The following is an 11,964-nucleotide window of genomic DNA, read 5'->3' as shown; positions in this document are numbered from 1 at the left end:
TACTAGACCTAGAAGGTCTATAAGCCTGTAATCCTAGGAATGGTGATGAAGAAAGGAACTGGGGTGGGAGGATGGGGAAAGGCATGGTAATGAACCACAACGTAAAAGAGAATGTAAACTTATGAGTAAGGAGTGTTTCCTTTATTATATCACCAATGACTAGCACACCTGGCCTGATGCCCAGCCTATAGTGGTTTATTAATAAGTATTTTTTTGATTGATTGAACAGCACTTTAGAAAAAGGAAATGAGGGTTGAAATAAAGGTTGATAAGCAGAAGGGAAGGAAACACAATGATAAGGGAAAGGAGTGGGGTCTGAGGAGATAAAAAGAGGATTGGAATGGAATGAGATTTGTGCTACTGGGGAAGAACAGTGGAAAATTCACTAATCCAGAATTCAGTAAGTAGTTCAGGTGTCTAGTCAGGTCTACACACCTCAGTGTTCCATCCCTCTTAGAGAGGGCTGCAGTGGATAGAGCCCCAAGCCAGGAGTTAGGAAGACCTGAGTTCAAATTCAGCTTTAGATACTTACTAGTTGTATGACACTGGGCAGGTCACTTAACCCTATTTGCATCAGTTTCATCTGTAAAATGAGTTGGAGAAGGAAATGGCAAACCAATCTCTTTGCCAAGAAAAACCCAAATGAGGTCATGAAGAGTCAGACATGACTGAACAACGACAAATATCTACAGGATCTCCCAGAGGTATTAAATTATCTCAACTGTGGCACTCTAAATATTTCAAGATCAAAAAGGAAATACTTTTGTAATCTAATCTTAAATAAGCAATCCACTTGTCAATATGAATAAACTGTGGTCTAAAAGGGACAATGTATGATGACAGAAGAGTACATTTTTAGGGGGTAGAAGGAAAGAAGTCTGTTCTTAAATACTTAGCTATGAAAATACAATAATTGAAGACAGACCCAATTAATTTAACATGTGTCTATCTTTTACCAAATTAAAGAAAAATTACTTACTGTTCTCCCATTTAATGAGTACTAGGTTAGGGACTCGCCCAGGGATCACACATCTAGTGAATGAGACAAGATTTAGACTCAGGTGTTCTTGATCCCAAGTCTAGCACTGCTGGTCCCTCAGTTTCATCATGTCTAACTCTTCATGACCCCATGGACTTCTATCCATGTAGTTTTCGTGGCAAAGACAATGGTTTTCTATTTCCTTCTCCAATGGCAAACAGAAGTTAAGCAACTTGCCCAAGATCACAGTTAGACAGTTTCTGATGCTTCCAGTCCAGTTCTAGCCTCTAGTATATGCAATTATGTAGAATTACTTTTTGATAACTGCCCCCCATATTTTTTCCTCTCTAATCATTTCATTCTGCCAAAACTTTGAGGAAATGGTACAACAAACTTACTTTACATAAAATGCTTTCTTTCCACTATTTTAAATTAAGCATCATTTTTCATCCTGATGAGGTCATGGGACCTGGACAACCGAACTTACCCACATATTTCTACCCAATCATTCAATAATCCTTTTAACTGTCCTTTCCTTGTGGCCCCACCACTGAGTTCCTTCCACTGTCTGCAGGTGGCCCACCCTAGGCCACTTGCCCCTTGATCCCATCAAGATCCCCTCTCAGTTACCTTCAGACCACTCCACTCCACGCTGCTTACCACTCTTTAATCCTATGCAGATTTTCCCAGTCTTTTTCTGCATAAAATCTTACCCCTAATTAAATTGCATAGATTCTTAGAATCTTGTCTGTTTCTATTGGCATCCAACATTGTACAGATTTACTAGAAATCTTGCCCACCTAACCAGTGTTGTAATAAAACCTCACTACTCTGACTGAAAGAAGGCTTGAGTCACTGAATTCTTTTGAGGCAGACCTGCCCTGTACCCTTGCATTTCAGGGTTCCCAGAACCCCAAACCACATCAGTCTGAGAGTGATAATCTCATCTTCTGAACGAAAGGCTCACACTTATGGCCTCTGATTCTTGGGGATTCAAGTTCCCAAGAGTCATCTCTCATAGATTTTAGAAGGGACCTGGGTTGATATCCTGGTGATATCTTCTCATGAGTCACACAGAAATGGAATTTTAATTTTAATTTTTAATTTTAGCCCTTAGGAAAACACTTGTTCAGGGCACCATGTCTTATATGGTAACAACCATCACTTTTAATTAGCTTAACTCATTTTTAAATTAAGAATTTGGAGGTAATTTGAAAGCAAATCCCCAAATTATTTTATATTGTTCCAAGATTTAAAAATGATGAAGTTGCAGCCAGAGATTTAGATCCCTTTCCCAAGCACCCCAGCAGAAATGCCTATTAAGGCTTTCTCAATGACCAACAAGATACCAGCCTTGGCAAGTGAAAAACTAGCAAATCAATAAATGGGCCAGGCATCTCTGGCTTCCTGCAATCACGATTCCCTTTTAGTACATTTTACCTACCTATTTCAAAACCCCACATACTCCTCAACCACCACCATCAAAAGCCCTTCAAGTTGTAAGAAGATGTATCGTCTCAGGACAACTCTTTCCCTCCCAAATTTTTTTCATTTAATATTTTTTATTTGAACTTTAATACCAAATAAAATTATCATTTCCACATACAATATAGAACAAAAGATCGTATATGAGACTAAATCTCTATTTGCATTTCTAAGCATATAACAAATTCAGAATGTAACTTTCTTCTTTTCATCTATTATTTACTTTTAACATTCTCTTCTCTCCAGATTTTCAGTTCCAAATTCACTCCCTATCTCCAATCCCATCCCTATCCACCGAGAAGACAGGTGATATAACACCTATACCTGTGAAATCAAAGCATGTAACTTTCAAAAGACTTGTCCTGATCTTTTGTTCTCCACTTTATTTTTTTGGGGGGGGGGAAGAGGGGGGAGGAATCCTATCCTTAATTCTCAGACAGAAAACAAGAAACTGAAACCCTTGTAACAAAATTTCTTGTCAAGCAAAACCAATTCCCACATTGGTTGTGTCCAATCTGCATCAAGTCCATCACCTATCAGGAATGAGAGAAAAGATTATTAATAACCAATAATTTGGGGAGATCCAGAGTTCTCCCCTTCTTCTAAAGGCCTGATTTTTAAAAGTTCAGTCTCTTAAAGGACTTTGCTGATAAGGAGATTAGCCATTGTGTTCAAACTCAGGCTTAGATGACACAAACATTCTTTGAGTAGATTGCCCAAGGCTGGGGGTAGTCTGGGTATAGAGAAAAATCTCTCTGTCCAAGGGTGACATGGTGTCACTCTCAGGTCTTTACTGAATACCTATTCTTCTGAAGGATATATAAACTGTCTTTGGTCTAAGAGAGATGGTCAAAGGACCATCCTTTTATGAATAACTTGCTGGCCTTATCAGCGAAATGATCAAATTACCCAGAACCTTTAACTCTTGAAATCTTTTAAACACCATAGCAGCATGATTTATCCTCAGTCCTCTGGAGTCATGCATTGATCATAATTCTTAAGTCTTTCAAAGTTGTGTTATCTTCACAACGATCAAATCATCTAATCCATTTCCCCCTAAATCAACTCACTTCACTCTGCATCAGTTCATAGAAGTCTTCAGGAAAATTTGGAGAACTGGAGGGGTCTGATCACAAATGAACACAGAGATGAGGATGCTTATGGATATGAGGAAGAAAAAACAGACCAGGTCAAAAAGTGTTGTTTCTAAGGGTGAAGAAGCAGGAGACGTAGGGAGTCAGGGGCTACAAGGAATATTCAGAGACTTATAAGGTTATATGAGGAAAGCAAGGAAAATGAATTTTGGCAGACTAGGGAGATTTTCCAAATTTATCTTCATAGTTATACCAAAACATATCAAATGAGGTCTGAGAGGTAGTAGATTACGCAACATCTTAAACTCTTAAGTAAATCCAGTGGAAAAATACCAACTTTTTTTTTTTTTTAAAGGAAGGACACCAGATCTAAATAAAGATTATAAAAACTATTTATTGAAAAATAACTTTATTCCAGAACCATAAAAAACAACCACAGCTCTCAAAACTAATTTCTCCTCATCCCCACCCCTACATAAAATATCAAATTATTTAGAACTGAGATACCTGACTGTGTTTTTTAAAAGCCCTAATAGCAGAATATGGCTAGTCACAGGATGGAAGATTTATACTCGTTGGCATTGAATGCATCATCATAGAAAGCTTCACCTAAGAAGTCTTCCCAACTAGTATGTAGTGCTTAGTAATCCAAGTGCCAATACCTTCCAGTGTCTATTGTGGTCATGCTTGAATAACAGAACTTCACTGCAGGGCTTCAGTGAGAATTGGAAACAGCTACAAAAAGCTATACTTTCCTCCTCAAACCCCACCAGCCCTCATGGAAAAAATGATATGCTATGGCAGCCCCTAAACATTTACCACCCAAGTTCCAGTAAACAGAATTCCTGAATTTGCCATGAAGTCACAATACCTGTTGAAACTAAAAACATAACCTACAAGGCCAGAATAGAGTCCCCCTGTCAAAAGGCTTTGGTATTTCAGGGAGGTTTTTTGTTTAAAAAAATACTTAAGCCCCACTTCTTTGAATGCCTTGAAAATTTGAAGCACCTAAGAACCTACAATCTCACCCAAGGTCTTCTGTGCTTATCCAAGAGCAACATCAATCATGCATGGCTCATGGCTTGCTTAAAGGGTTGCTTTGGTTAATAGCAAGTTGGCACTAAGCTTTATTTGTGAGTGGAAAAATCCCTGCCTTGTATAGTTCTCCATCTCTGCTCTGACTCAATTACTAAAATAACTATAGGAGAAACAGGAAGTTAGGGAAATCTTTAATGACCTTGCACAACTTTCATTTCCCATTGCATAGTTTCCTAGGGTTCACAATGTCAGTTGCTAAGTCAAGGCAGACGAGCCCCAGTCGTCCAAGGTTTGGTATTCTCGATTGCAGGCATTTCACCAAATGGACCTTCAAAGACTCAAAGCAAGGGAGACTATGATCCAGCTCCTGGAAGTGGTAGAATACACCTGTCATGGTGGCCCATTCTGAAACTACATCAAGTTGTCAAACAGAGGAGGTATTATGAACTAAAATGGAAATTGCCCAGGCAAAATTTAACACTATAATCCCTTGGATGAAAGGCACTACATTTGATTTCCCCTTGTGCCTTGGCAGCAAAATGATTAGGTAGATGGGTTGACTTCGGCCAACTGACATCAGTTTGACATCTTACAAAAAAATTCCCACAAGGTTATTTATATAATTTTTTTGTCTGAACTATGATTTCAGCACTCAAGGGAAATCCTCATCAGGGAACTTTTTCCACCTGGTGCCTCTTCAGCACCTTAGTGTTAATTTCCTAGGGTATTAAAAGACCCAGTGATTCACCCAAGTCACATACTTAATATATGACAAAGGCAGAATTTGAATCCAGGTTTTCTTGATTCTGAGGTCAACTCTAACCATTACACTGCTTCTCATGCAAAATAATGTGCAGCTAATGCAGAGACCTGCGCGTAATGAAACCAGTTTCAGTCATCACAGTCACCACCAATGAGTGAATGTGATAAAAAACCCAAACTGTCTAATCTAGTTAACTTTAGTATTAGAAAAGGGAAAGTCTGGGGCTGGATTCAAGCTGTCTTGGCAAAGTCCAGGGTAATGGTAAGTTCATGGTGATGAAAAAGGCAGTTTGATAAGTAAGTTTGCCAAAGCACCTCTGTTACTTACATGACCTCGTTGGAGCCTCATGACAGCCCTCTGAGGTAGGTACTGCAGGTATTCTGTCTCCATTTTACAGATAAGGAAACTGAGTCAGAGAAGCCCATGCTCACACAGCAAGTGAATAGCTGAGGCAAGATGAGAAGCCCAGGCCTTCCAAGTTCCAAGTCCCAAACTGCATCCCGGCCCCATCTTGAGCAGATCTGTACACATGGAAAACAAACATAGTGCCTAACACAAGTCCTTAAATTCTCTGTCACTATCATGTGAAAGGCTTGATGGATGTACTCATCGAAGGTCTTTTGGAAAAAAAAATGGCAGCTCACTAGACTCTCCATTTGTCACTATTACATAGCATTTTCCTTCTATTTCATAGTTATCCAATAGAGTACCTATTGAGTACTAATAGAGTACCAATAGAGTACTACTATCCTAGTACCCCCTTGGGGCAAGAAGAAAAGATGTTTTCTCATCCCCATTTCAAAGATGGGCAAAACCAGGCCAAGAATGACCATGACTCAATCACCAAAGGTGAGTGAGAAATTGGAGAATCAGTCCGGATTTCTAGTCGTTCCATGGCAAACTGCTGAGTTCTACTTTAGTGTCAATGACTTTCATATCAATGGCTAAGGAGCAGAAAAAGTAGAGGTTCACCCAATTACACTTGTACATTCTGGTTAAAATAAAAGCATTTCCTGATTATCTCATTAGCCTTCCACCTCTCCAAAAAGAATTATGGCTAATGTACAATCCTGGAAAAGTTATGGCTGAACACAAGATCCATAGAAGGGACCTTAGAAGTCATCTACTCCATCATTTTCCAGAAGAAAGTGAGGCCCAGAGAGGTGATCTGCCCAAGGATACACAGGTTAGGATTGTCCAGGTCCACTGCTCTTCCATTCTAATAATCCAAATTCATTTCTTCAAAGGAAACTTGACAGCAATGCTCTCACTGAGGGAGAGACTGTAACTTTTAGTGAACTCAATTTTTCACCAACGAGGGAAGGGTCCCCTCCAGATACAACAGTTTCTGGCAAACCCTGCCCTTTTCTTCAGCCAGTGGACAATTGCTTAGAAATCTGATCCACCTAAACCTTCCTTGGATAGTGACAAAGAGATTACGTAGGTTGTTTTGGATGCTTACCCTGAGATCCCAGAATACCCTTCTTGATACACTGGCACGAGCTGCTGACAAACCTTCAATCATCTTCATGTTGCTAAGGAAAGATGTTTCGCTTGTGCTCTCAGGGAAGAAGGGACATCTGGAGGGGCCAAGACTCCCAGGGAAAAAAAAAACTTTAGAAACCAAACGTCTAGGGCTTCCTCCCAAGTGTTTGCCTGACCCTATGCCTCTTTAGCATCCTTAAGGAAGCCAACAACAAACCAAGCTAATGAGGGAGAAAAGAACAGAGGGGGAGTTGGGATCTTTGTGGAGAGGCCCAAACCATTGCCAAAGCGAGAGATTTCAGAGCCCAGGTTGAGGTATTGGTTTAGGGCCTCTGGAAAGCTGAACTCCAACCAAGCATCCTCCAAGAGTGCTCCAGGAACATAAGGGAAAAGATGAACTATCCATCAAACAGGTCGGTCACATTCTTCCTGGAAAATGTCGCTCTGGGTTTCCCTACTGTCATCTGAACAGCAAAAAAGAAAAAGAAAGAGCTAACAATTTGTTTGATACACTGTGTTCTTACTCAGACACCAGCTTTAAGGGACACAATGCTTTTTTGGACTCCTTTTCAACAAATAAAGCCAGATTCAGATTCAGGGGTCTGGGTAGTGATCTGGGGTAGCGTGAGCCTGTATAATAATGGACAATCAGTTTTCAAAACCTAACTCCTATGGAGACAAGAATTGAGAAGCAGCTCAGCATAGTAGTTAATGCATTCAATCTGGAGTCAGGAAGACTTGGGTTCTAATTCCACCTCTCACACCTACTATATATGTGACTATATATAAGTTACTTTACCTACATGAGCCTGTAAAATGAGGGGGCTGGACTGTTGACCTCTAATTTCCACTCTACATCTTGGATTCTAGGATTACTTCATGTACCTGGGTCTCAGTTTCCTCATCTGTAAAATGAGGGGGCTAGACTAGATGACCTCTAAAGTTCTTTCCAGCTCTGGATCTAGGATCCTATGAACAAAGGCTCCTTTAAGACCCAGCTCAAATTCTACCTTTTCAGTCAAACCTTCTCTGACCACAACAGTCCATGGTGAAATCTTCCAGCAGTTGATTTCCTCCAGGAACTAGCATCTCCACTATTCAGCTGACCTTACATCACCTTCTGACCCTTCCACAGTTGTTTTAAACTATTTCTTAAATCTTGTTTAACTTTTCACTATTTTTTCTCCCCAGTTCTTGTCATGTCCTAGAGAAAAGAGGAGTATTATCTTTTTTTGTGTCCAATGCCATGCTGACAAGGATTCTATAAACGTTTGTTGATTGAAAAAGCAAACATTTGGTGAGCTGATTCACCAGTGGGATTGTAAACTCATAGGACTGTAGGATTTGGAACTGAAAGGTAGCTGGGAGACGATCTAGTCCAACACCCTCATTTTACTAATAAAGGAAGAAAGTGAGGCCTCAAAGCATCAAGTGACTCATCCAAGATCACACAGACATTAAAGCAACAGAGTGGAATATGCACCCAGGTCCTCCGAATGATAATAATAATATGTAAATAATAATGCGAGTGATGCTGAAAACGATAACAATGATGACTAACATTTCCATCGTACTTGAAAGTCTGCAAAATGTTTTATATATTTTTAATATTTTACATTTACCTATCACTTTATACATTATCTCATTTCATCTTCATAACGGCCTGTGAAGTAAGTGCTATTTTAATCTCCATTTCACAGAGGAGATAACTGAAACTGAGAAAGATTCAGTGACTTGCTCATGGTCACAAAACTGGGATCTGAGGCAGGAACTGAACTCAGGTCATTCTGAATTTTGAGGCAGCTGGGTGGTATGGTGGATAGAGCTCCAGGTCTGGAGTCAGGAAGACCTGAGTTCAAATTCAGCCTTTTTGCCAGGGTCACATTAACTTCTGCCTGCCTCAGTTTCCTCAACTCTAAAATAGGGATAATAGCACCTACTTTCTAGGGTTGTGGTAAGGATCAAACATCACATTTGTAAAGTGCTTAGCACCGAGTCTGACAGAGTTGGTGCTTCATGAATACTTCCTTCCTTTAGATCTCTTCCTTCCTTATTCCCTCCCTCCTTCCCTCTCTCCTTTCCTTCTTTCTCCCTTTCTCTCCCTTCTTTCTTTGTTTCTTTGTTTCTCTCTTTTCTTCCTTCCTTCCTTCCCTCCCTCCCTCCTTACTCCCTCCTTCCCTCCCTCCCTTCCTTCCTTTCTCAAAGACTAGTTTCCTTTCCCCTATAGACCATGACTTTTACCTCTTATGACTTTTAATTTCTATTCCCTGCCTTTCTTTCATCTCCTATGAAATCTAAAGTCACTCTCTAGCTCAGTCACTTTAATGGGAAGGGAAAGTAGGGTCCAAACTAATCTCCCCTGTTAGGTAGTATCACTGGGCAGAAGGGGCTCACCTTGCAGGACCTGGAGCCCATTGCCCATGCGTTCCACATCCCCATTCACTAGGGCAGTCACTCGGTGTATGTGGCCGTGTCTGGTTATCTCCTTCGGCAAGTCTTCCTCCTCTCTTTCTTCTTCCTCTTCTTCTGCCTCTTCCTCCTCCTCGTCCTGTGAATCAACCAGGACCATGACATCACTGGTGTCTTGACCCCTAAAGCCCAAAGGGAAAACTGAATCAAAAGGCTGCCCATGGTCACACAGCTAGTAAGTACCTGAAGATGGATTTGAACTCAGGTGTTCCAGACTCGAGGCCCAGTGCTCTATCCACTGTAATAATTATAATGACAAGAAAAATGAGCATTTATAGAGTGCTTACCGGGTGCCAGGCCCTGTGCTGTCCCCTGCCCAAACTCTGGGGATATGCAATCTTGGACTCCCTAGAACCACCTGGGGAAATGCAGAGGGTTCTAAATTCTTCTTTTTTTTTTAGATTTCCAAAAGCGTTTATTTGAGGAAAGTAAAAGAATTGGTCAAATGGCAATTAAATTCTTCTTAAGTAAAGCTTTGAGGAAGTCATGGAGTGACACAGAGAAAAGCAGCAACTGATTTGCTCCAGAGAATTGCATTAAGGCATAGGTCTGCTTTTTCTTTCTCTTTGCTCCACAAATACCTTTTTATTCAGCCAGGCCAGTCTCCTCAAGGATCTCCCCATTCGTGTCATGCTTATTTCTGCCTCTGGGCCTTGGTTTGTACAGGCCTTCACTCCTCAAATGCTCCTCCTTCCTCCCCCTGCTTACCTAAATCGACACCCAGCCCAACTCAGATGTCCCCTCTTCTTCTGCTCGGACCTCCTACATCACAGAGCCTTAACTTACCTAGATTACAAGCTTCCTGAGGCAAGCGCCATGTCTGTTTCCTAGACTGGGATACAAAAGTTTAAATGGCCCCAGCAGGTCATTTCTCAGGTTTCCTATAGACACTGGCCCTAGTGCTGTGTCACCAAACTGGTCTATGTTATGGGATAGGTAGATGGAGAGACCGCTAGGCCTAGAGTCAGGAATCTCAGAGTTCAAATCCAGCCTTAGACACTTACTAGCTGTGTGACACTGTGCAAGTCACTTAACCTGTTTGCCTCAGTTTCCTCATCTGTAAAATGGAAATAATAATAAGACCTATTTCCTAAGGTTGTTGTAGGGATTAAATGAGATAGTAATTGTAAAGTGCCTAGCACAGACTCAGCATAGCACTACATAAGAGTTAGTTTTTGTTATTATTTTTTATCATGACAGTGGATAGAGCACGGGACCTACAGTCAGGAAGACCTGAGTTCAAATCCTGAGATACTTGCTAGCTGTGTGACTATGGGAAAGTCCCTCAGTTACCTCATCTGTAAAATGAGAATAACAGTACCTCTTTCCCAGGGTCAAAGTAAGCATCAAACAAGATAATAATTACAAAGCGCTTAGCACAGTGCCCGCTGCACATAGTAGGTAATACTTAATGTCAGCTATTATCACTGCCATTCTTACCTTAGGTCATCCAAAGCCCATGTATCTGGCTCATTAGAGTTCAGAACCCAAAGGGGTTATTTACCAGAATTTAAGAGAAAGGATGGGCTAAAAATCAATCCAGATTGTTGGAGGAGGAAGACAGGGGACCAGTATTGTTTACCTTGGACCAAAAGCTGTTCAAGTACCTAGGATTACTAACAGAGGAAAGGAAGGAAGGGAAGGCTGTGCAGAGCTCTTTCCCAAGGAAATAGTTAGCAGGGAGGCTAAGGGGAGGGCACAGTGGACCCAGATTCCCACCATCCCCCAAAAAAGGAGTTGGGGGGGAAGCACCATAACATGAACAACCCTTTAGCAGATATAACTCTTATAGAAACCCAAACTGAGCAAGTATAAGAGAGTATCACCAGAATATTAAATGCTGCCCCTGCTCCCAGAGGGGGGTCTTACCGTCCTCTCCAGGATCAGACAGTAGATAAGGTTTCTTACTAGAAGCAGCAACATCTGATGATGAGTACCTTTATTCATTGTGTTCACTTTTATGGGCCTAGCCACCTGCCCAGATGTGAACTCACCTTCAGATATCGTCTGCCCCAAGGAGAATGGCAGCTTCCGGAGAGCAGGGCCGGGCTGGCTTGGTTTTCTAGCCGTGTCCTCTGGACTTGGCATAGTTATACCCAGTAAATACTTAACAAATGCTGTACATGGTCTTTATAAATTTTACAATTCTAGAGGACTCCATTGGCCTCTTTCATTTCTTAAAAAAGACCAGAGATGCCTGTTTTGATGAGATTTTCTGGAGTGAACTGTATACACTCCAAAGGTATTGACATCAAATAAATACTGGTATGCCTTGCTTTCAGCAAATGTAAGATATGAAAATTCAATTTATCTAAATATATAGAGATTATGTATGTAATCAGCATATAATATACCAATATGTAATATTAATATGTAATATATTAATGTGTAACGTGTGATATTATATATGTTATATGTGATTGTATATATGTATATGTATATATGTTTGTGTATGTATGTATGTATGTATGTACGTATATCTCCAGGATAAAGAAGACTGGTACTGATCCAAAGTTAAAAAAAACCCCACTTTTTTACCTCATCCTTCTCCAACAGTCTGAATTGCTACTAGCCCATCATGTTTGTTTTACGATAAGGGGATACATTCCCCTGTGCAGCAAGCTCTCCCAGTACGTTTGGGATGATTCAGT

The 11,964-nt window shown here is 40.7% G+C and overlaps 1 protein-coding gene across 6 annotated transcripts in view; it reads right to left on the bottom strand.

Annotated features, from left to right (window-relative positions):
* Positions 1 to 3,932: 3,932 nt before the first annotated feature.
* VSIG10 (V-set and immunoglobulin domain containing 10) overlaps positions 3,933 to 11,964 on the bottom strand; it is a 35,644-nt gene continuing 27,612 nt past the window's right edge. Inside the window, exons 8-10 of one of the 6 annotated variants that reach the window (XR_011965306.1) lie at positions 9,239 to 9,435; positions 5,687 to 7,308; positions 3,933 to 4,963 (exon numbers count right to left, since the gene is read on the bottom strand). Coding sequence is in view for 2 of the 6 variants with exons in the window: in XM_072600309.1 (XP_072456410.1) it covers positions 5,771 to 5,880; positions 9,239 to 9,435 (307 nt within the window). In the remaining 4 variants the exon portion in view is untranslated. Of the gene's footprint in view, positions 7,309 to 9,238; positions 9,436 to 11,964 lie in introns of all 6 variants that reach the window. The other 5 variants (XR_011965304.1, XR_011965305.1, XR_011965307.1 and 2 more) reach the window with 5 other exon arrangements.

The sequence above is a fragment of the Notamacropus eugenii genome, chromosome 4 (assembly GCF_028372415.1).
Source record: "Notamacropus eugenii isolate mMacEug1 chromosome 4, mMacEug1.pri_v2, whole genome shotgun sequence".
Taxonomy (NCBI): Eukaryota; Metazoa; Chordata; class Mammalia; order Diprotodontia; family Macropodidae; genus Notamacropus; species Notamacropus eugenii.
The sequence above is the reverse complement of the archived record's forward strand: the minus strand, read 5'-3'. Positions and strand labels throughout refer to the sequence as shown.